The sequence below is a fragment of the Hippocampus comes genome, unplaced genomic scaffold (genome assembly GCF_001891065.2).
Source record: "Hippocampus comes isolate QL1 unplaced genomic scaffold, H_comes_QL1_v1.1 scaffold29, whole genome shotgun sequence".
NCBI lineage: Eukaryota > Metazoa > Chordata > Actinopteri > Syngnathiformes > Syngnathidae > Hippocampus > Hippocampus comes.
Window position 1 is genome coordinate 600,892 of NW_017805820.1, and position 23,973 is coordinate 624,864.

The following is a 23,973-nucleotide window of genomic DNA, read 5'->3' on the forward strand; positions in this document are numbered from 1 at the left end:
CTACAAGGGGGCGCGGCCACGACAAAGCAAGACTTGTGCTGCGTTCAAGTTCCCCCAGAAAATCCACAGTCGTGGGTTTCTAATGCTATACGTACGATACAACGGCACGGAGAGAACACGCAAACTCCTCACTGGAAGGCAGGTAAATCGAACCCCGCACCTCTGCTCTGTGAGGCGGACTCACAAGGGTGAGGGTGTGTGTGTGCTGGAGCCGATCCCAGCTGTCTTCAGGCAGAAGGCGGGGGACACCCTGAACCGGTTGCCTGTCACGCTCACACTGAGGGACAATTTATTTTAGAGTGTTCAATCAGCCTGCCATGCATGCTTTTTTGGAATGTGAGAGGAAACCAGAATACCCGGAGAAAACCCACGCAGGCACCGGGAGAACACCGGGATTAAACCCACGACCTCTGCACATGCTAACCACTGGATCACTGCATTCTGTTACTGTTACTGCTTATAAATAAAAGGTTTGTTAGTAACTGTGTCATCCTTGACCACATACACGAGCTTTATAGAGCAATTTTAATAAGTCCATTTACGAATTATTGAACTCAATTGCTGCCAGCCATTTTAGAGCATTTGGACATTTTCAAAGACCCACAGGATATCGTGGTCATTGATCATGTATTTACACAAAACTACCATATGAAAGAAGAGACTCTCTCCTTTCATTAGGAGAAAAAGTTGGATTCTGACTTTCTGAGTTCTTTTATAATCAGCAGCAGAATAAAGGCAGGTTGCACAAAAGCTGCGTTGATCTCATTTCTAAAAATGGGCATCTATGTCATCTACTGGTGGGTGTGCATCACTACATGTCAATCGCGGCGAATGTTAGAGGGGTTGGAAAATAAAGTGAAGAAATTTCTTAAATAAAAGTAAATTTGGGAAATTAGGGAGGAATAGCTAAATTAAAGAAACTAATAGACAATCCAAAAAATGTACTCTAAAAATGCTCACCAGGCAGACTTAAAGCAGTATTGGTGAGGCTTTATTGAGCCTCACTTTTAGAAAATATTCACTGCACACCATCAAACAAAAATGTCTCAAAAAGTACTTGTTGCGACACTTTGCCCACACCTGTTATAACTAACCTGAAAACTAACATATTAAGTGATGCAATGTATCTGTAAATCAGCCCATCAACGATAAAAATTACAACTAAATTGAAATACACAATATACCACCAAAACCGAAGTTACAAATACTGTACAGACAATTGAAAAAATGATTGAATCAGTTCTCATTTATTCACTTTTACCACACACACAGTCGTTAGAAATGTGCTTTCAAAAACTTTTGGCAGTCATAGTCATTTTCTTGCTTTGAACAAAATATATTTCTGTAATATGTAGATTGGGTTAAATTCAGCACCAACCCATTTTACAAATCTGCGGGGGGGTTGCATTTCAATTTTACGTTTTAGCGTTGCCTCGTTGAAATGACAAATTACGAAGAGGTTTGAACGCCTCAAACTTTACAAAACAACTGATACGTCACGATGTACCACGGAATTGTGGGAAGAAATAAAATCAACAAAGACCAACTTCCGGGTTGTCCTAAAGTCGGTCACGAGCAGAAGAGCAGAACAGTCGAGTCGACCGGCACACGCTCTTGAACGCATCACACAAGTGTTGTTTGCTGTAAACACAGGTCAGGTTGTTCCAGTTGTATCTAGTATCTAATCATTAGGGGGAAAGGTGAGCGTCTATTCTTTTTAATACACTTGTTCAGCGATTTCAACTATTTTTAACATCTATTTGGGATGGTTGTATGACAGTAAAGTCACTCAGGGAACTGAAACATCTGGTTGAAAAGTATTTTATTTTAACTAAAAATACATAGTCCTACATTGTTTTGTCATTATATTAAATGGGCAGTTTGGTTATTTTGCATGCATTTTTTTTGTGATACCATTGCATGCGTATACAGTACCTCACTTACAGTGTGGGTGTTTGTTTTTTTTTTTTTTAGTTAATCGTGTTTCATGAATTATTAATTCACATAAATATTGATATTAATCTTACACGTCAGACATAATCTTAAACATATTGAATTTTGGGGAATGCAGTGTGAGAATTCATCCCTCACAAAAAGTACAGAAGTTCAGTGGAGTATTTGTAATAGCAAAGCCAGCAGTAACCCACCCAACTAGTGCATTTACAACATGTGATCCATGTTTCGACAGTATGAATCCTAACGAAGCACAAGATCAAGGTGAATATTTGGAGGCGGTGACTGCAATGGTTTGTCAGGAGGACGACCTCACAGATGGGCAGTATGTCACATGACACCACTTCTGACAGGAAACTGCAAGGTGTGTCAGAAAGGTTCTAGGACTGATGTCACAAAATTTCAAGTCTGAACTTTGAGCTTTCCTCTTCACTGTGGGCTAAATGATAGCACATCTACAAAAGAGATCCTGAGATATTTGCCTCATTCAGTACGCGAAAAGATGTGATAGTTCTATCAAAACTCGTCATGCCAACCTTCCTGTAACACAATGCCCGAGCATCCTGCACTTCCTGGCGGAGAAGAACATTGCTGTGCTTGAGCAGCCTCCCTACTTATCCGATCTGGCCTTTGATTTTTTTTTTAACTCATATTTTCTCTTTCCAATGCTTAAGGGGTTTTGAAGACACAAATGGGCAGTTTTGTAGACATGAAACATCAAGTTTGCCAGAAAAGGTTGGGAAAATGTGTTCGATTCCAGTGGGATTACTTCAGCAGTGAAACCTTGCGCTTGGGATTTGAAATGTATCTTTTGTGACTGCGGTCATAGAACTTTTCTGACACACTTCGTACATTCATAGGATTAACATTGCAGGCTCTATAAATATGACTCCCCCTTTTTGTTTGTAATCAAGGATGAAAGTAGTCTCTGTGGCAGACCAGAAAGTGTTGCTCGTCCGCACTGAGGGTCAGTACAGTGCAGTTGGAAGTCAGTGCTCTCATTATAATGCTCCTCTGGTTAAAGGTAAAATTTCTACTTCTCCAAATTGCAACTGTTCAGCTCAGAAATTGTGTCAGTTTACACATGTTTACACATTCCAGGAGCACTGGTTGGCAACAGAGTGAGATGCCCTTTCCATGGTGCATGTTTCAATATTAAAACTGGAGATATTGAGGAGTATCCAGGCCTGGACTCTCTACCTTGCCACAAAGTAAAATTAATCTTAACTTTTTATCATGCCTTTTTTTTCCCAACATCTTATTTAAAGTATCTCGTCCTTCTTCGTCATAGTATGTTAACCATTTTGACAGGTGAACGTTCGAGATGGAAAGGTGTACGTTTCCATCAAGAAACAGGCAAGTGAACGTATGTTAAGTAGATTGACGTAATGCTGTATTGGCACATGTTGAACAATTTCTTTGTGTCTCCCCACAGGCTCTTAAGCAGACCAGACGTGTGAAGGAGATGTGCAGTGTTTTACCAAACATCACACATACCATCCTGCTCGTAGGAGGGGGTAAGAACAGGTTCATGCTTCCGTCTGTGAATGGATCTGCTTCTGGGGATCAGTTTCATACTGATATTCTGTGAGTTCAGGGCCCGCGGCCTTGGTGTGTGCGGAGACTCTCCGCCAGAACTGCTACCAGGGCCGAATTGTCATGGTAACTAAAGACTCTTTGCCTCCTTATGACAAGCCCAAGCTGAGTAAGGTAAGACTTCGCCCCACCTTGCGCTTTTCTTTAAAGAAGTACATTTGGCTTATAAATTGGAACCTCGAAGGTTGAACACAATTTATTACGGCTTGCTGGTTGACACTGATTATTTCAGATTTAGAATACTTGTTCCCATTGGACATAATGGAAGTGACATTCTCCTGAGGTCAAACTACCATCATAAAACCATCATTATCTGTACAGAAAATTCTAAAAGTATCTGTAATGGGTTGAAGAAATAAAGGGGTACTTTTCAAATTCCAATTCTACCACCTTAAGGGCATTCAACTGCAGAGGTTCCACTGTATTTCCATTTGTGCCATTAGATAGTAGATTTCCAAGAAGAAAAGCCAATGAAATGTTATCTTGTTTCAGGCGTTGAATGAGGACAGCGGCAAAATTGTCCTCCGCTCTAGTGAATTTTTTCAACAATATGGGATAGAAGTACAGCTGGAGCAAGAGGTGACAGAGAAAGATTGTGCCATATGTTTAACAATGTGCAACAAAGGCTTATGTTTTCGGATCTAAATTCAGGTGGTGAATGTAAACACAAGCGATAAAGCCGTGACGATGAAGGATGGCTCGTTGCTGCGTTACGACCAGCTTCTTATCTCCACAGGCTGCAGGCAAGACTTATCTTTTTTCTCAACAACAGCTTTTTATTTCTTTTCAGACTGCAAAAACACGTGTGAAAAATGTTGATATTGACAGAGCGAGGCCACTCAGTTGCCCGGGTAGTGACCTGGCAGGAGTGAAGTTACTGCAGAGGTATGAAGATGCCAAAGACATTCATGCTTCCTGCCTGGGCCACAAGGCTGTTGTCGTTGGAACCTCCTTCATAGGTTGTCATGTTTTTTCTTCGTACATTTTAACGAAATACACACACGTTTTTTTTTGTTTGTTTTTTTCAGTTTTTTTTTTTTTTTTTTTTTAACACCTTAATCTCCACGCCTCTCATCCATCCATGCATTTTCAATAGCACTTGCTAGGGTTGTACATCAGCTGGAGCTTGTCCCAGATTACTTTTGAGTATTTTTGTCATTCAAATGTTTCATGGTTGTTCAGAACACTGTTTTTGTGACATCAAAGTTCAAAGAAATGTATTCATGTTATGTAAAAATAATTCAAACACTACTGGTGGAAAAACACGTTGACAATAAACCACTTTGTCTTTGCATGGTTAATGAGTTACATTTGAATTCCCTAATTCTCATACAAGTGCTCCTATAAATCAATAAAATCCTTAAGACATACAGTAACTTTTGTAAGTGAAATGGGATATGGTGAAGCTGAAGTGTTAGTTTTTAATGCGAGTCCATTCATGAACTTATTTTTCCTTCTGTGTTGTTTTTGCCGATTCATGAGTTATTCACGTGTGTGTGTGTGTGTGTGTGTGTGTGTGTGTGTGTGTGTGTGTGTGTGTGTGTGTGTGTGTGTGTGTGTGTGTGTTTTCTACCTAGGTATGGAGGTGGCATCCTATCTAAGCAACAAAGCTTCCAGTGTGGCCATTGTTGGGACCACCAAGTACCCATATGAACACTCTCTGGGTTCCCAGATTGGCCACATGACCATGCAAGTAAGAAAAAATGGTGAAAGAACTGTGACTACAACGATGGTTGTTATTGCAACAATTCTGCAACACCTCGTCTTGTAGATGTTGGAGGAGCATAATGTGAAGTTCTACATGAATGACGCCGTCACTGAAATCAGAGGAGAGAACGGCTCGGTAATTCTGGTTTTGTACCACTGCTTTGAACCTGTGATTGGACCACCTCAAACCTGGATAAGTTGCGGTAGGCAAAAATTGTGTTTTTGTAGGTGAAAGAGGTCCTGCTGAAGAGTGGTACAGTTCTAGAGGCTGATGTGGTGATTGCAGGAATAGGTAATTAATTCTGTCGTATTCTATCTAATCTAATGTTTGTGCTACAGCATTGGTAATTACTTGTTATTATTTCTGTGCATTTCTCAATAGAAAAAAAATAACTCAAGTGCTTGATTATTTTTTTTTTTTTTTATGAACGCAACAGGCTAAATAAAACACTGTAGAGCAGAAATGTGAAAGAGCTGTAAGCTTCTGAATATGTCACATTTGATTTATTTTTATTTTTTTTAATACCGGCGATGAGTGTAGCCCACTTCTCTCATCTGAAATCTGCTGGTAGAGAATCCAGCTTATCCATGACCCCTTATAAAGACAACAGCTGTGGAAACTGGATGGATGAAATTCCGGGTCAAAATGACGTCATTTAGCATCAAAGCATCTGAACCTGCATACACTTTGAGAATTTAGATCAAAATGGACAATTTATTAAATAGATGTGTTCTATGATATGACTTCGTTGGCCTACGTCTGTGTATGTTTCAGGTGTGATCCCCAATTCTGACTTCCTAGCAGGAAGTGAAGTTGAAATAGATTCCAGGAAAGCAGTAGTTGTAGACAAGGTGAAGTGAACTGTCCATCACTGCTGTGTTTAACGATCGAGTGCATGTTGCTTATTGGGACGAGCGTACGTGACACGTCTTTCTTCAGTTCATGAGGACCAACGTAGCAGATGTTTTCAGTGCGGGAGATGTTACTTCCTTCCCTTTGACCATACGAGGTGATCAACGGGTCAATGTGGGTCACTGGCAAATGTCGCAAGCTCAAGGTAAGACTTGGTTCATTCTGATGAATTTGCAATCAACATCAAGCTTGTGTCACTTTTTTTTCCCCCTCAGGAAGAATTGCTGCCCTCAATATGCTAAATAAACCTACCAAAATCGAGTCTGTTCCTTTCTTCTGGACTGTGTTGCTTGGAAAGAGTATCAGATACACAGGTAGTGTTCTTCTTTTTGACTTTCAGATCAGTTAAAGCTCTTAATGCCATTTTATTTTTTACTTAGGGTATGGGGAGGGCTACACTGAAATCATAATCAAAGGCAAAGTGGAGGAAAGAAAGTTCCTGGCATTTTATATCAAGTAAGTGGATGTGGAATATGTCCTCATATGAACTATCAACACACTTCTTTGTCCAATTATTTTCCCTACCAATTGTTCTTATTGTCCTGTCCCAGCTGACTTTGGGCTACAAACAGGGCATACCCTGGAGTGGTTGCCAGCCAATTGCAGCGTACATACTGTATATATAAACAACCCTTCAGACTCCTATGGACAATTTAGATTTCAATTAATCATATTCTGCTTGGTTTTATTACCCAGAGAAAATCTACACATAAGCACAGGGAGAACATGCAAACTTCACACAAGAAGGCCAGATCAGAGTTTCATGCCCCAAAACTCAAAAATGTGAAGCAGACTTGTTTACCACTATTACAGGGGATGGACCGGACCACTTATTTCACTCTTGTTTATCCACAGAGATAATGTGGTGGTGGCGGCGGCCAGCCTCATGTTTGATCCTGCTGTGGCTCGGCTGGCAGAACTGATGGCAGCAGGTCAACACATTACAAAAGCTCAGACTCAGTGAGTGTTATTTTTGTCGCCGTTATTCCAAATTCAAATCTAAAAGGACACCACACAAGAAGTCATTTTACCTCTTTCGTTCAGTTAGCAGCAAAGCATAACTCTGCCTCTGCTTTTTCTTTGACTTTTTGTGACACAATAAGCAGTATCATGTGCTGACAAAGAAAATAATATTCACTGGGAGTTGCACAATAATTTTTTTTTTTGTTTGATAACATCTCTAGTTATTTTTGTAAGTAGTTACATGTATGTCGTATGACTTGACTCTTTTCTCTGTTCAGAGCTGAAGACCTGAGTTGGCTCCAGATGTAACGTGTCAGAAGTGCATCTCAGTGGTAAAGAACACAGCTGCCTTCCGTCTTGATCCCATCCCTTCACTGCCTCTGGCATTCTCAAAGCTGGTCAATGTCTGGCATGGTCTTACTTGATTCGTCCTGTTGTTACCATGACACCCACAACGTCAGAATGGATCAACACGTTATGCCACTAGGTGCTTTCTGAAGATGCAAGTTACAGTGAATTGTATTTGAAAAAAGATCAAGTGCAAAAAAAAAAAAATGCCAGAAACATTTAGGCCTCATGACCTTGTTTACATTTGTAGTGGCTTGGAATAGCTTTGCGTCTTTTGTCTTTCTGATTTACAGTAAAAGGTCAAGTATTTTATGATGTAAAAGCGTAACATGAATGGGTAGGTAGCATTTTAAGCAAACGTAAACATTAACAACTTGAAAATAAAATGTCACTAATAATCAGGTGGTAATTAATCAATCATTCCCATTCAGTCGTATAAAAATCGATGATTGTTCATGTAGGAGACTGGACTGTTACAGAATTGTCTGTTATTTATTCCTTTGTTGTGTGTTCACAACCCCCCCCCCCCGAATTTATTTTGTGATTTCCTCGCTGGATTTTCTGTTTTGGTGCATTATTTTTCGATTTTCTTAGTGTCATCGAAGCTATCGTTACTTTACGTTTTTCTGAGGCGGTCTTTGAACGCCTCTCGAGCGGAACGGCAGAAGTGAAGGCACGTAGTCGGACACGAGATGTGTCTGTATTTGTTTGAGAGTCTTAAAAAATTAATAAAGTGTACGTTTAAAAAAAATCAACACTACAGCTCTCATTTAGTTAGTAGTTCTTCCTTTATATCAGTTCTGATGTACTCCAATGACCATGATTGTTCTGTCATCTTTGTGTTTATGCATTGTTTACATCGTTGTATCCCAATTCTTATAAAATATTTCACACTATTGTGTCATCTTTGCTTGTTAATGTGCGATGTCGTTGTATAAAAAAATCCTTGTTTTAATTTGATCTCTTTGAATTATGAGCGGTGTCCCTAGGACTGCACCTCTGAGATCTGACAAAAACTAACTAAAATCGGACGTAAAGTGTAATTAATCACGAAAAGGCATGCTATGGGATATACTCCAACACTGTAGATGGCAGTAGATATCCAAATCGCCACATCCGGGCGTTCGTGGGTAGCGTTTGCGCATTTTTTTCTACGTAAGCTCATTTTATTTTAGTAGGAAACGTCATTCATCTGACGTATTTGCGCCGGGAATTCAACTATTCGGCGTACGTCGTGTGATCGTCGTTACTCGTCGTGTGTAGTGCGGTTTTCGGAAGAGGAGATGCATTGAAAGAGGCATGTTTTGATGAACGAGAACGTGCATTGAAAAAAAGTTTTTCAACAAGTCATCGTGGGATCGAAGGGAGCATCGTGGGATCGAAGGGAGCACGGTGAGCGACACTTCGTGTATTGAGTTTGTAAATTCCTAGCCGCTAGGCCGCTGTGCTAATTGATTAGCGTTTAGCTTGCGCGCCGCCATTACCACGTTCAGCCTTCGAGCGCCATTGTTGCGCGTTGTGGAAAAGATCGAAACCAGGAATAATTATATCCCATAGCAATAGAATCGAACATGCTGCTAGCTTGTTATACTTTAAACATAAATATTCATACAACCGGGTATGATTTATGTTTACGCCGTTGCCGTTACACAATTTGTTAGCTAACGTTAGCCATGCAGCCCGATGTTAGCTTAACACCAGCTCTTCTGTCAATTATTATACAAGTTTTTTTTTTCTCAAAACTGTGTCTGAAACTGTTTTCTTAATCATACACATATTTACACTGGAGAATAAAACTGAAGTGATCAGAGACTTGATTTGCGCATTATGAGCCGTGTTGTCACTACTTGGCCATTCGAGGAGAGCTAATACCTACTACGTCCCTACGTATTTAGAGACTCCAGTATGATCTATTGATTGTTCCGTGTTTACTGGTCTTCTTTGCAGTTCTGAGGCACTATGGCAGTTGCCTTTCCCTTCCGCGGGGTTCCTGCGGGGATCCCACCTCCGGGTGTCCCTCTCCCACCACAAGTCCCAGACTACATGACTGAGGAGAAACTGCAAGAAAAAGGTTGGGTGTCGATCCGCAGATTTATTTACGTGTGCTTGAGATGAGACACTGTGAGATTGTAACATCATGTGTGAAATGTCTTCTAACCATACAGCGCGGAAATGGCAGCAGTTGCAGGCGAAGCGCTACTCTGAGAAGAGAAAGTTTGGATTTGTGGATGCTCAGAAGGAGGACATGCCTCCTGAACATGTCCGGAAGATCATCAGGGACCATGGTGACATGACCAATAGGAAGTTTCGACATGACAAAAGGGTCTACTTAGGGTAAGAATTGAAAAATAGAACATTAATTGTGTAGTACGTTATTATTAGTAACTCACTCTGCAATATTCAGAAAATTGAGTAGAAAAGAACCCATGTGTATGCAGGGTTCTAACATGAGTCAATTGGGCTAAGATCTTCAACCGTCGCGACTGCCTAAACTAAGCTAGTTTCCCTTTTTTTTTTTTAACAGTGCCCTGAAGTACATGCCGCATGCAGTGCTGAAACTGCTGGAAAACATGCCAATGCCTTGGGAACAGATCAGAGATGTACCAGTACTTTATCACATCACTGGAGCCATTTCATTCGTAAATGAAATACCTTGGGTTATCGAACCAGTCTACATAGCCCAATGGGGGTAAGGAAGAGTCTGTCTATTTTAAAAGAACAAAAAGAACTGTGTATTTTAATTAAACTGCTGCTACCAGTTAAGACCTGTCCTATTTTAAATGAGTCTTTATCAGCCTTACTGACTGTATGCTTCATTTGATGAGAATTTTCAGTAATCTTGGCTTTCTCTCAGCACAATGTGGATCATGATGCGCCGAGAAAAGCGTGACCGGCGACACTTCAAGAGGATGCGCTTTCCACCATTTGATGATGAGGAGCCGCCGCTGGATTACGCAGACAACATCCTCGATGTAGAACCACTGGAGGCCATTCAAATGGAGCTGGACACAGAGGAGGATGGCCCTGTTGTGGAATGGTTGTATGAGCACCAGCCCCTCAAAGACACGACAAAGTAAAAGCCTCTTGAAATGTTATTAGTGTTATTATTTCCAGAAAGTCACCCGAAAACTGCTTTTTGTTTCTTTTTCAGGTTTGTGAATGGTACCACTTACCGTCGATGGCAATTCTCACTGCCCATGATGTCGACATTGTACCGTTTGGCCAACCAGCTGCTTACAGACTTGGTTGATTACAACTACTTCTACCTGTTTGACCTCAAGGCCTTCTTCACGTCCAAGGCTTTAAACATGGCCATACCCGGAGGACCAAAATTTGAGCCTCTCGTTCGGGACATTAACCTCCAGTAAGAACTCTCAGGCTTCCCTATAATACATTATTTAGGGACGGCCCCCCCCCCCCCCCCCCTACTGTGCCACCCTCTTTTTTTTTAATTTCATGCAAAATATGTTTAAGCTTCATATGTCTTTATCTCCTGTAGGGATGAAGACTGGAATGAGTTCAATGACATTAACAAGATCATCATCAGACAACCTATCAGGACAGAGTACAAAATCGCCTTCCCCTACCTGTATAACAACTTGCCGCACCACGTCCACCTCACCTGGTAGGTTTTTCACCTAAAGTGACATTTGGTTTGAAATTCTATTAATTTTTGTCAAAAAAGTGATTGAGTGTGAGGCTGAATTTGTCTTTCACTGCTTGTAAAATGGTTCCGTTAATTGCCCTGTGTGAAGGTACCATACGCCAAATGTGGTGTTCATTAAGACGGAAGACCCAGACCTGCCTGCATTTTACTTTGATCCACTCATCAACCCTATTTCACACAGGCATTCAGTCAAGGTAAGTGTGCTTCTAAGCTAATCACAATGTTTAGGCATTTATGTCAATTCTATTGATTCAAAATTCTTGCAATTTTTTTAAGCAAAGTTGTCAGCATTACACATCCTGTTACCGAGCCGCACTTGCATTGACCTGCTTGCCTGTGCGTAAGAATTGCAGGAATATAAAAATGAATGGTGGCTTTTATTTATTGATGGCTGCAGTTGCAGTTAGCCTGTCACCATTTATACATTGCAAACGATTTCTAATTTCTGAATTTTTGTGACCATTCGTATGTTTCTTCCGCGACATCGTCATTGCTATATCCTGCTTCCTATCAGAGTCAAGAGCCTCTTCCAGACGATGACGAGGAGTTTGAGCTTCCTGAGTTTGTGGAGCCCTTCCTCAAGGAAACTCCTCTCTACACCGATAACACAGCCAATGGCATCGCTCTGCTGTGGGCGCCAAGACCTTTCAACTTGCGTTCAGGTCGTACCAGGAGAGCAATCGATATCCCTCTCATTAAGAACTGGTGAGCGAACAAAACAGTCACATTTACAACCTTTGACAATGATAAACCCCCCTCCCCCGTTAAAAAACAATTTATATATTTTTAAAAATTTGGCGTGTCATTTGTTTTACAGGTATCGTGAGCACTGCCCAGCAGGACAACCGGTAAAAGTGCGTGTGTCCTACCAGAAACTGCTGAAGTACTACGTGCTCAATGCTCTCAAACACAGACCGCCCAAGGCCCAGAAAAAGAGGTGTGCCTCACTGGATATTTCAATTCTATTTAGGATGGTCTCTCTCTCTCTCTCTCTTCCTGACTCTCTCTGAAGCATATTTACTCGTCTGCTAGCATCGTGTGTTAACATTTGTCTTGCTGCCTTGTAGGTATCTCTTCCGTTCCTTCAAGGCCACCAAGTTCTTTCAGTCCACCAAGCTTGACTGGGTGGAGGTTGGCCTGCAGGTCTGCCGGCAGGGTTACAACATGCTCAATCTGCTTATCCACCGAAAGAACCTAAACTATCTGCATTTGGACTACAACTTCAACTTGAAGCCTGTCAAGACACTGACCACAAAGGTGAAAATTAAAAGCTAGAATCGTTTCTTTTTGCATGAATACTTCAACATCAATCTGTGAACGGCGACATTTGAAGCATTGCTTTGTTTAGGAGGCCCTCTCTCCTTTTTTTTTTTTTTAACCACTTGACACTGTTTTTGTCCCCTAGGAGCGTAAAAAGTCAAGATTTGGCAATGCTTTCCATCTCTGTCGAGAGGTGTTGCGACTGAGCAAGCTGGTGGTGGACAGCCATGTTCAGTACAGACTGGGAAATGTGGATGCCTTCCAGGTCATATTAGCTACTTAAATCCCAAAACGTTATCATTCAGAGTTTTATAAGACGTGTTGTAGAACTAAATGCAGAATTGTCTTTGCACTTTAGTTGGCTGATGGGCTGCAGTACATCTTTGCCCATGTGGGGCAGCTGACCGGCATGTACCGCTACAAGTACAAGTTGATGAGACAAATCCGGATGTGCAAAGATCTGAAACATCTCATTTACTACCGCTTCAATACAGTATGTATATATTTGTCAGCCACACCGCAACTTACTTGACTCTTCACATCTTCTCTTGTTTGTTCTTGTATCCAATCTATATGATTTTCATGGTGTCACAGCAGAGAAGGTGAAAGTCTACGTTGTGTTTTGATTTTGTGTTTTGTTTGTTAACTCAGGGTCCTGTTGGCAAGGGACCAGGTTGTGGTTTCTGGGCACCTGGATGGAGGGTGTGGCTTTTCTTCATGAGGGGCATAACACCACTGTTAGAGAGGTGGCTTGGAAATCTTCTGGCCAGGCAATTTGAAGGTGGGTTCTTATGATGCTCATGATTATATTGAATTTAACATTACTTTTCAAATATATACCAAGCTAAATATGCTGCAGGACGAAGCAATGCAACAGGTTTTCTGTAACCATTGAAATTGTTGGTAATTGGAGGTATAAACATTTCTCTCACCAAGCAGGTTATGTAGCATCACTTGATCCGATGATATTGTCATCATTCAATTATATTGTGTGAAAAGTCAAAACTGCAGTGTTCTGGGCACTTGAAATATCATTTTGCGTGAAGACATTTTGTTTAAATCTCCCTGCAGGAAGACACTCCAAGGGTGTGGCCAAGACCGTGACCAAACAGCGTGTGGAGTCGCACTTCGACCTGGAATTGCGTGCTGCTGTGATGCACGACATCTTGGACATGATGCCCGAAGGCATCAAACAGAACAAAGCCAGGACCATCCTGCAGCACCTCAGTGAGTCTTGGAGGTGCTGGAAGGCAAACATCCCATGGAAGGTGGGCACTTTGTAAACTTGTTTAAAAGGACATAAATATAATCAAATATTCCACATAATAATAGGAACTGCATATGTTAATTCTATATAACTAAAGAGTTCAAATTCTGCAGGTACCTGGTTTGCCAACACCCATTGAGAACATGATCCTGCGCTACGTCAAGGCCAAAGCTGACTGGTGGACCAACACAGCCCACTACAACCGTGAGCGAATCCGCCGTGGGGCCACTGTGGACAAGACGGTCTGCAAAAAGAACCTGGGAAGACTAACCCGCTTGTACTTGAAGGCTGAGCAGGAGAGACAGCACAACTACTTGAAGGTATTGCATAGAGAAAAAAAAATACAGTACTATTTGTCTTATCTGAAAACCTCTTACTGAGACGCACTTGCATTGGTCTGCTTGCATATGCGTAAGAGCTGGAGGGATATTACATTTACTGGTGGCTTTTGTATACTGGCGGCTGCCCCTGCAGTTAACTTGCCACCATTAAGACATTGTTTGTAATATAATTCAACAGCCTCTTTAATTTTTTTTTTTTAAAGGTAGAAACATTACCATTGTGTCTATAATTTTCTCACGTTTTTAAAAAGTTACGGTTTGGTTTCAGGATGGTCCCTATATCACAGCTGAGGAAGCTGTTGCCATTTACACCACAACTGTTCACTGGCTGGAAAGTCGCCGTTTCTCACCCATCCCCTTTCCTCCACTGTCATACAAACATGACACCAAGCTGCTCATCTTGGCCCTAGAAAGGCTGAAAGAGGCTTACAGGTAAGCACCCATTCAACAGTTCATATTAATTGCCACTTAGAAGATGCCTTCAGTGATGTCCCTTTATTTTCTCCAGTGTGAAATCCCGCTTGAATCAGTCTCAGAGGGAAGAGCTCGGGCTGATTGAGCAGGCTTATGACAACCCTCACGAGGCCTTGTCCAGGATCAAGCGACACTTGCTCACACAGCGAGCCTTTAAGGAGGTCAGCAAAGATCAGAAACGTTTTTACCCCCACCCCCAAGCAATTTTCACACGGGATGGATGCATCTGTTCTTGATATTGACTTAGAAATAATTTGTCTTCTAATACAAATCAGATGGGAGGGGAGTTCCCTGTGAGGGTTTTTATCCCCAAAATATATGCATATTACCTCATTTAAATACACGCTAATACACTGAGATTTTTGCCGTGATCTTAACCATTGCATCCAAACCCGCCCTCATCACACCCACACCTTGTTCTTTCTTGTATAGGTGGGTATTGAGTTCATGGACCTGTACAGCCACCTGGTGCCAGTGTATGATGTAGAGCCACTGGAGAAAATCACAGACGCCTACCTTGATCAATATCTATGGTACGAAGCAGACAAGAGGCGGCTCTTCCCACCCTGGATCAAACCAGCTGACACTGAACCACCTCCCCTGCTCGTCTACAAGTGGTGCCAAGGTCAGACTGGGCATAGAAACAATTTATAGAGTCATCTTTACTGACCTTACTGAGGGCCCTTACCTGAGACATTGCTCTGGCAGTGCTTCACCTTACTAAAATTGAGTGGTGCCAATTTTACACCTGCTTTCTGTTGATATTGTTTGGCCCCCGTGAAAATGTGTGTGGCTATTAGTGCTCGTGTTAGTGATTTAGACATTATCACTGAAGCTCATTTGCACAAAGGTGGGCAATTTTTGAGCCAAATGTATGCATATGATCTCATTGAAATACACAGAAATACCACCGGTGCACCAAGATGCACTCTACTTGTTATCTCAGTGATGCATTTAACCATCTGCGTGTGCTTTGTGGATTAGACGTTATCTGATTGCTTAATTTTTACTGGTTAACGCCCCGCAAAAGCCAGAAAATCCTTTCGTGAATTCAGCCCTGAATCTTTTCTAACATAACCCAGCCTTTACAAGGTTATTTGGACTAAATTGTAATACTTGTTCTTTGCAGGCATTAACAACTTGCAGGATGTTTGGGAAACTGCAGAAGGAGAGTGCAATGTGATGCTAGAGTCACGCTATGAAAAGATGTACGAGAAGATCGACTTGACGTTGCTCAACAGGCTGCTACGTCTTATTGTTGACCACAACATCGCTGATTATATGACAGCCAAGAACAATGTTGTCATCAACTACAAGGTAAACAACGGTGGTTTACTCCAAACATTCTTCAATCTTTCCTTTTCCCGCATTACTTCACGTAAACACGATTTTTTTTATTTATTTATTTATTTATTTTTTTGCGTTAATATGTGTGTGTGTATAACTCGTTTCTAGGACATGAACCACACAAACTCTTACGGCATCATCCGGGGACTCCAGTTTGCCTCGTTCATTGTGCAGTACTACGGCCTGGTAATGGATCTGCTGGTGCTGGGCTTGCACCGTGCCAGCGAGATGGCAGGTCCGCCCCAAATGCCCAACGATTTCCTCAGTTTCCAAGATACAGCAACAGAAAGCGCCCACCCAATCAGGCTGTACTGCCGCTACATTGACCGCATTCACATCTTCTTCAGGTTAGACTGATTCAGCCCTTTCTCTGTCCGTGTTTGGAAGTAGAACTCTGTGGCAGCACATATCTGATGGATAAAATTACTTTCTCAAAATTGATGTCATTGTTTGTGATTCCTGCGTATGTCAAGCTTTGCTGGTGAAATGAAACAGGAACTGAAAATGTTATTTTGTCTTTGTCAGGTTTTCTGCCGACGAGGCAAGAGACCTCATTCAGAGGTACCTGACAGAACACCCTGACCCCAACAATGAGAACATTGTGGGTTACAACAATAAAAAGTGCTGGCCACGTGATGCTCGCATGAGATTGATGAAGCATGATGTCAATCTGTAAGTCCTCAGCTCACTATAGCATAAGTTCATACAGGTTAAAGAGTCTCTGACAATTGGACATAATTGACTATTTTTTTTCCAGTGGGCGTGCAGTCTTTTGGGACATCAAGAACCGGCTGCCAAGGTCAGTGACCACGGTCCAGTGGGAGAACAGCTTTGTGTCAGTATACAGCAAAGACAACCCCAACTTGCTCTTCAACATGTGTGGCTTTGAGTGCCGCATCTTGCCTAAATGTCGAACAAGCTATGAGGAGTTCACCCATAAGGACGGTGTCTGGAATTTGCAGAATGAGGTGAGAAAACACCAACTTTTCTCATTAATACAAGAGTTTAGGGATCTCACTAGCAAATATTTTTCCAATGTATTATCCGTTTGATTATTCTGTCAAATAATCTGATGATTTTTCATGTCCCATTACTGTATTGTAGGGCTAATTCTTACTTTTCCATTTGTAGGTAACCAAAGAGAGGACCGCTCAGTGTTTCCTGCGTGTGGATGATGAATCAATGCAGCGCTTCCATAACAGAGTGCGCCAGATCTTGATGGCCTCTGGCTCAACCACATTCACAAAGGTAAACCGACCAAAGATAAAAATCTGATGTGGTAATTGTAAATTTCCCCAGTGTGGGACAAATAAAGGATATCTTATCTTATCTTATCTTAACCATTGGAACTTGTGGTTGTCACACTAGAAACGGGTATCATCATCTACCATTTATTTCTGCCTCCAGATTGTGAACAAATGGAACACGGCTCTTATTGGCCTCATGACCTACTTCCGTGAAGCAGTAGTAAACACACAGGAGCTGCTGGATCTGCTGGTCAAGTGTGAGAACAAGATTCAGACCCGTATCAAGATCGGGCTGAACTCTAAAATGCCGAGCCGTTTCCCACCTGTTGTTTTCTACACTCCCAAAGAGTTGGGCGGCCTGGGCATGTTGTCCATGGGCCACGTGCTCATACCCCAGTCTGATCTGCGGTAAGTCATGACGCATACATTTTACTGGACTCTTAAATTAATTTTTGGTCAAGTTGGAAAGTCTGAAAGCCTTCTCTCTCTCTTTGCCAGTTGGTCCAAGCAGACAGATGTGGGGATCACCCACTTCAGGTCTGGAATGAGTCATGAAGAGGACCAGCTCATTCCAAATTTGTACCGTTACATTCAGCCATGGGAAAGTGAGTTCATCGACTCCCAGAGGGTGTGGGCTGAGTATGCCCTCAAAAGGCAGGAGGCCATTGCACAGAACAGGTATGTTCCTCTGCCGATTATTGGTTTTAAATCTCTCTCCACCAATTAACATTGGATTTAGTCATTTGTCTGCTGTTGGGACTTTTATGTGCAGTTATTTTTTTCCCCAGTAAACTTGTCAGCATGATAATTCTAATCCCTCGAGCTGGCGATTGACTTTACACTGCTATGCTTCTTGGAATGCACGTGAACTCAACTCGGCTGCATTTTGGTCATCTTTACCTCAGCATTTCTAGTTTGCATTAACAATACAGAAAGAGAGCTTGAATTCCAACTGAAACAAATGACCCATTGTGTCTGTTTCCTAGGCGACTGACCTTGGAGGATTTAGAGGACTCGTGGGACAGAGGAATCCCGCGTATCAACACTCTTTTCCAAAAGGACAGACACACACTGGCCTATGACAAAGGCTGGCGAGTCCGGACAGATTTTAAACAATACCAGGTACGATCGGACGTGTGATTGAAATGCATATTATTTTTTTCAAGTTGAACCCACTTCCTGTCAGCCTGAACGCGTGATGAATAAAGTGATACTGACACGTAAAGGTAGATGGTAAACATCGGTGCAAATCTGCATTTTAATTTCTCTGTGGATTTCAGGTGTTAAAGCAGAATCCGTTTTGGTGGACCCACCAGAGGCATGATGGTAAACTGTGGAATCTCAACAACTACCGCACAGACATGATCCAGGCCTTAGGTGGTGTGGAGGGCATCCTGGAACACACGCTCTTCAAAGGCACTTACTTCCCCACATGGGAGGGTCTCTTCTGGTGAGAAAATACGGGAAAACAGTCATCTTAGTTTTTCAAACATAATAAATAAACATAACAAAACATCTGTTTGGTGGATGTTTTGTTAATAGAGGATGAAATTAATCATTTGCATCCAATGTCTTTCTGGCATGTAGGGAGAAGGCCAGTGGGTTCGAAGAGTCCATGAAGTGGAAGAAACTGACAAATGCTCAGAGATCTGGTCTCAACCAAATCCCCAACCGTCGCTTCACTCTTTGGTGGTCGCCCACCATCAACAGAGCCAATGTAAGTCCTAATATAAAGTTACTCCTTGTTGTTGTTATCATTTGTTAAAGGTGATACTGGCACAGATTAATAGTTTTCCTCCCGCTACTTGTTTGTAGGTATATGTGGGTTTCCAGGTGCAGCTTGACCTGACCGGAATCTTCATGCATGGAAAGATTCCCACCCTGAAGATCTCCCTCATTCAGATCTTCAGAGCTCACTTGTGGCAGAAGATCCATGAGAGCATTGTCATGGATCTATGTCAGGTTGGTTTGACTTCACTTCTGTGGTATTATTGCTGTGGTAGAACAGAAAATCAAAGATTACCGTCTCATTTTGTCTTTCAGGTGTTTGACCAGGAGCTCGATGCTCTTGAGATCGAGACTGTGCAGAAGGAGACTATCCACCCCAGGAAGTCGTACAAGATGAACTCATCCTGTGCTGACATTCTCCTTTTTGCATCCTACAAGTGGAATGTATCTCGACCGTCTCTGCTTGCAGACTCAAAGTATGACATTATGATATCAGAAAATACATCTACACTGCACCAATGCGAAAGGTTTTGTATGATCATGTGTAAAAACAAATGATCCTTGTGTAAATTTGCCGCTACTCTTGTTGCAGGGATGTTATGGACAGCACCACCACACAGAAGTACTGGATTGACATTCAACTGCGCTGGGGTGACTACGACTCGCATGACATTGAGCGCTATGCCAGGGCTAAGTTCTTGGACTACACCACGGACAACATGAGTATCTACCCTTCCCCTACTGGGGTGCTCATTGCCATCGACTTGGCATACAACCTCCACAGGTTAGTGATGTTTGGAGCATGAGTAAATTGCATGTAAGAGTGGATGTAACTATTAACCTCAACATATGAACATGATTGGTTTTTAGTAAACCCGTGTCAAATTCTGCATTTCCTCTCTTTGTGCAGTGGCTACGGAAACTGGTTCCCGGGCAGCAAGCCTTTGATCCAACAGGCCATGGCCAAGATTATGAAGGCCAATCCTGCCCTGTATGTGCTCAGGGAGCGCATCCGCAAGGGTCTCCAGCTGTACTCCTCCGAACCCACTGAGCCTTACCTGTCCTCTCAGAACTACGGGGAGCTCTTCTCGAACCAAATCATTTGGTTTGTGGATGACACCAACGTCTACAGAGTCACCATCCACAAGGTGTGTGCTGATTCATGCTCCTCATGTTAATGATAATAATCTTGCTCCAGTCATATACTGTCAGTTATCTCTATCCAACTCGTCTAATGTTCAGAGGCCTCTTTCACCTTTCACCAGACCTTTGAGGGCAACTTGACCACCAAACCCATCAATGGAGCCATTTTCATCTTCAACCCCAGGACTGGACAGCTCTTCCTCAAGATCATTCACACATCCGTGTGGGCTGGACAGAAACGTCTGGGCCAGGTAAGAGCATTGAACATAAATTGCCCGTGCTGAAATTCAGTGATCACAACTAGACTGCTTGTTTTCAATTAACAACCATTATTATCGGAGAAGTGACAAACAGTACCGTCCACTTAGTTGATCATTTGACATGAAAATGAAAAATCCTGCTACCCTTGAATAAAACGGTGTGATTTCCTTGTAGCTTGCTAAATGGAAGACAGCTGAAGAAGTTGCTGCCTTGATCCGCTCTCTCCCTGTGGAGGAGCAACCGAAGCAGATCATTGTGACCAGGAAAGGTATGCTGGACCCTCTTGAGGTAAGACAGTCACACCCAGTGCTACTGGATTCATTATTAGCTCTGAATGTTGACGTAACTTTCTCATGACATCCTCCTAATCTTTCCTCAGGTCCACTTGCTTGACTTCCCCAACATTGTGATCAAGGGCTCTGAGTTGCAGCTGCCCTTCCAGGCATGTTTGAAGGTGGAGAAGTTTGGAGACCTGATCCTCAAAGCTACCGAGCCCCAGATGGTCTTGTTCAACCTCTACGACGACTGGCTTAAGACCATTTCGTCCTACACAGTGAGTCTTCCTTTGTGCCACAAAAAAAGCTGATATTTGAAGATTTGTTATCCCCTCATAGTTCTTTGGCTGTCATGAATTTACCAGAAACGCTTAACAGATTCCATACTTATTTCGCTGTGTGAGAAGAGTTTGTGTGATTTGCTTCACCCATCTCTAGGCCTTTTCTCGACTCATCCTGATCCTAAGAGCACTCCACGTCAACAATGACCGTGCCAAAGTGATCCTCAAACCCGATAAGACCACCATCACTGAGCCTCATCACATTTGGCCCACTCTCACAGATGAGGAATGGATCAAGGTGGAAGTGCAACTAAAAGATCTCATTCTGGCTGACTACGGCAAAAAGAACAAGTCAGTCTCTCGTCTGGGCTGAACCAAGTTTAATTTTTGTGTCAACTACGAGTAACAGGACAAAAGAATTGAGCACCCAACACGTTTCTCCTGCTTCTCCCCTCCAGTGTGAACGTGGCATCATTGACCCAATCTGAGATCCGTGACATCATCCTGGGTATGGAGATCTCTGCTCCCTCGCAGCAACGGCAGCAGATTGCCGAGATTGAGAAGCAGACCAAAGAGCAATCGCAGCTCACTGCCACACAGACACGCACTGTTAACAAACACGGCGATGAGATCATCACTTCCACCACATCCAACTACGAGACGCAGACCTTCTCCTCCAAGACGGAATGGAGGGTCAGGTATGTGGCATTTTGGTTTGTCCTGAAACTCAAATCAAATATGTTAATATGAAACCTGGATATGAATTTACCGGTTCTATAGTGTGTAGCATATTAATGTCTTAGTTATAGATGCAAAAAAAAAAAAATCTTTGTAAATTCACAACAGGGCTACTCCCTATCTATATGGTTAACTGTAGTTTCTTGACTGAGTAATAAACCTGCTCGTTGTACTTGCCCTGCCAGAGCTATCTCCGCTGCCAACCTCCATCTTCGCACCAACCACATTTACGTGTCCTCTGATGACATCAAGGAGACAGGATACACCTACATCCTGCCCAAGAATGTTCTCAAGAAGTTCATCTGTATTTCAGATTTGCGTGCACAGGTATCTCCCAGTAGTTTTACAAATTCATCGCGATTAGAGTTGTCTTTGCATCTTTAATAACATCTGTGCAGAATAAACCTCACTGGTATGTTTTCTGTTCCAGATCGCAGGCTACCTGTACGGCACCAGCCCACCTGACAACCCTCAGGTAAAGGAGATCCGCTGTATCGTCATGGTGCCTCAGTGGGGGACCCACCAGACTGTCCATCTCCCCAACCAGCTGCCAGGACACGAATATCTTAAAGTAAGATTAGATAAATCCCACTTCCTTCTAAGCAAGGGCTCTATTATTCTGATTACAATGTAACCAATGTCTAAAATATTTGAAGTATTCATACTGAAACATCTTCGTCTCCGAAAGGAAATGGAACCCCTTGGTTGGATCCACACACAGCCTAATGAGTCACCACAGCTGTCCCCCCAGGATGTCACTACCCACGCCAAAGTCATGGCCGACAATCCCTCTTGGGATGGAGAAAAGACCATCATCATCACGTGCAGGTAAACTTTTTATCCCTGGATTTTTGTGCTTGCACTGATAGTCTTGATTCAATTTGATGCCAAAAGAAGTTGGGTTTTAAAGTTGCGTAGTTTTATGACTTGAAGTTGTAAAATGACAGTGAACTACAGCATTTGGTTGCATTAAAAAAATAAAATAGTCAATGTGGAACCGAGGCCCGTGACATTGGTAACATTTTTCAACCTTGTATGAAAGAACTAATTCTGCTTTTTAGGAGTTCGGTGATTTTTGAGTGGAAAAGTGTGATTCCAACTGTTAATTTTTTTTCTTTCCCTCTCCCCCTCCAAGTGCCCCTTTGTTCCAATGGCACCAAATTAATATTGTTTAATTTCCAGCTTCACGCCAGGCTCATGCACGCTGACGGCCTACAAATTGACGCCCAGCGGCTACGAGTGGGGCCGGCAGAACACGGACAAGGGCAACAACCCAAAAGGTTACCTGCCATCCCACTATGAGAGGGTCCAGATGCTGCTCTCTGACCGCTTCCTGGGCTTCTTTATGGTACCAGGTCAAGTTTCCTGGAATTACAATTTCATGGGTTAGTACCTTTTCCCGTTATTTTGCTTTACAGTAGAGGTGTCATTTGTCAGCATCACAATACGCCTATTCAGCTTTTAGAAATAAGATTTTTTTTCCCCACTCTTCCTTCCCCCTCCGCCAATCTAGGTGTACGTCACGACCCTAACATGAAGTACGACCTGCAGCTGGCCAACCCCAAAGAGTTCTACCACGAAGTCCATCGGCCATCGCACTTCCTGAACTTTGCCTCGTTACAGGAGGGTGAAATCTACAACGCCGATCGTGAGGATATGTATGGTTGAACGGAAAGACTCATTCTTATGGGTGGCCCTGTCAGAATCACTCTTGTAAAAAAATTCTCCTCCACACATGTAACTGTTTGGACATTTTAATGTTAAAATTAGATGGACACTTTTGGTATTCCTCCCATATTTCCTTCAGTTTGTTTCCACAGTGCCCTCTAGTCAATACGCGCCTTTTTATTTTTTTTGGTTATATGTACACAGGACTATAGTGTAGTGTAATATTCTCATAATTGTTTCAAAGGCAGAAGTACTCGTTCCTGACATTTGAGAAGTAAAATGTTGATTTCCCATGACAGTTAATTCCCAAATGTTATTCTGTGACATTGTTGCTTGGATTTAAATAAAGATGTTTTTTTTTTATACATTGCAAAGTGCCTTTTATTTTCTTTCACTTAAGTTTCAACCACCTTACGGTGGCTTTGAATTTCCCCCTTAATAGCCATCTCGGACAGGCATCCATCTCCCCATCCATTTTCAGACTGCTTATCCTCATGAAGGTCGTGGGTGAGTCGAAGTCCATCCCAGCTATTTTTGTGCAAGAGACCTGTTCTACCCTGGACTGATTACCAGACAATCTCTGGGCATGTATAGACTGGCTACCATTCACACTTCTCAGTTATTTTTTGTGACGCATACTCCAGGAAGAAGAAAAAGACTTCAAGAACGCCTAACTTACAATTATGAGTATTATTTGTATATAAAAGTGTTATAAGTACATCGCTGCATGACATTACACAATTTAAAAAATATATAGATCAACCTACACTAAAGAATAACTTTGAAAGTATGACTT

At 42.3% G+C, this 23,973-nt stretch overlaps 2 protein-coding genes across 5 annotated transcripts; both read left to right on the forward strand.

Moving 5' to 3' along the window:
* The first annotated feature begins 1,533 nt into the window (after positions 1-1,533).
* aifm4 (apoptosis inducing factor mitochondria associated 4) lies at positions 1,534-8,374 on the forward strand. The gene is made up of 19 exons (XM_019886059.1): positions 1,534-1,700; positions 2,189-2,278; positions 2,868-2,977; positions 3,055-3,164; positions 3,265-3,309; positions 3,389-3,470; positions 3,551-3,663; positions 4,042-4,128; positions 4,201-4,292; positions 4,378-4,508; positions 5,127-5,242; positions 5,321-5,392; positions 5,485-5,548; positions 6,032-6,108; positions 6,197-6,314; positions 6,385-6,483; positions 6,550-6,625; positions 7,025-7,129; positions 7,411-8,374. The coding sequence occupies exons 2-19, from the start codon at positions 2,190-2,192 to the stop codon at positions 7,439-7,441; spliced, it is 1,617 nt and encodes a 538-aa protein (XP_019741618.1). The 5' UTR covers positions 1,534-1,700; position 2,189; the 3' UTR covers positions 7,442-8,374.
* Positions 8,375-8,681: 307 nt separating this feature from the next.
* Positions 8,682-23,544, forward strand: prpf8 (pre-mRNA processing factor 8). 4 transcript variants are annotated; one of them, XM_019885973.1, is made up of 43 exons: positions 8,682-8,872; positions 9,428-9,551; positions 9,646-9,814; positions 10,005-10,169; positions 10,335-10,553; positions 10,632-10,844; positions 10,980-11,105; positions 11,236-11,341; positions 11,662-11,852; positions 11,965-12,084; positions 12,215-12,404; positions 12,553-12,672; positions 12,766-12,900; positions 13,059-13,188; positions 13,479-13,675; positions 13,788-13,994; positions 14,284-14,447; positions 14,524-14,650; positions 14,922-15,114; positions 15,619-15,806; positions 15,945-16,183; positions 16,362-16,508; positions 16,594-16,804; positions 16,968-17,084; positions 17,244-17,491; positions 17,582-17,761; positions 18,070-18,205; positions 18,364-18,533; positions 18,671-18,800; positions 18,899-19,045; positions 19,127-19,287; positions 19,404-19,595; positions 19,722-19,959; positions 20,077-20,205; positions 20,390-20,503; positions 20,595-20,768; positions 20,929-21,122; positions 21,230-21,469; positions 21,695-21,836; positions 21,940-22,080; positions 22,198-22,337; positions 22,692-22,894; positions 23,023-23,177. In XM_019885973.1, the coding sequence occupies exons 2-43, from the start codon at positions 9,440-9,442 to the stop codon at positions 23,175-23,177; spliced, it is 7,020 nt and encodes a 2,339-aa protein (XP_019741532.1). In that variant the 5' UTR covers positions 8,682-8,872; positions 9,428-9,439. The 4 variants fall into 4 exon arrangements, with proteins under 4 accessions (XP_019741532.1, XP_019741530.1, XP_019741533.1 ...); XM_019885971.1 differs by having other exon boundaries at positions 8,682-8,852; XM_019885974.1 differs by having other exon boundaries at positions 8,682-8,850; positions 9,423-9,551.
* Positions 23,545-23,973: the final 429 nt, after the last annotated feature.

Excerpts from the sequence above, each read along its gene's own strand:
- aifm4 (XM_019886059.1), top strand. The coding sequence starts at position 2,190 with ATGAATCCTAACGAAGCACAAGATCAAGGTGAATATTTGGAGGCGGTG. Across the intron at positions 5,393-5,484 it reads TCAGAGGAGAGAACGGCTCG|GTGAAAGAGGTCCTGCTGAA; the intron begins GTAATTCTGGTT and ends GTGTTTTTGTAG. Across the intron at positions 6,315-6,384 it reads GCAAATGTCGCAAGCTCAAG|GAAGAATTGCTGCCCTCAAT; the intron begins GTAAGACTTGGT and ends TTTCCCCCTCAG.
- prpf8 (XM_019885973.1), top strand. The coding sequence starts at position 9,440 with ATGGCAGTTGCCTTTCCCTTCCGCGGGGTTCCTGCGGGGATCCCACCT. Across the intron at positions 16,509-16,593 it reads ATGAAGCATGATGTCAATCT|TGGGCGTGCAGTCTTTTGGG; the intron begins GTAAGTCCTCAG and ends TTTTTTTTCCAG. Across the intron at positions 18,801-18,898 it reads CCACCATCAACAGAGCCAAT|GTATATGTGGGTTTCCAGGT; the intron begins GTAAGTCCTAAT and ends ACTTGTTTGTAG.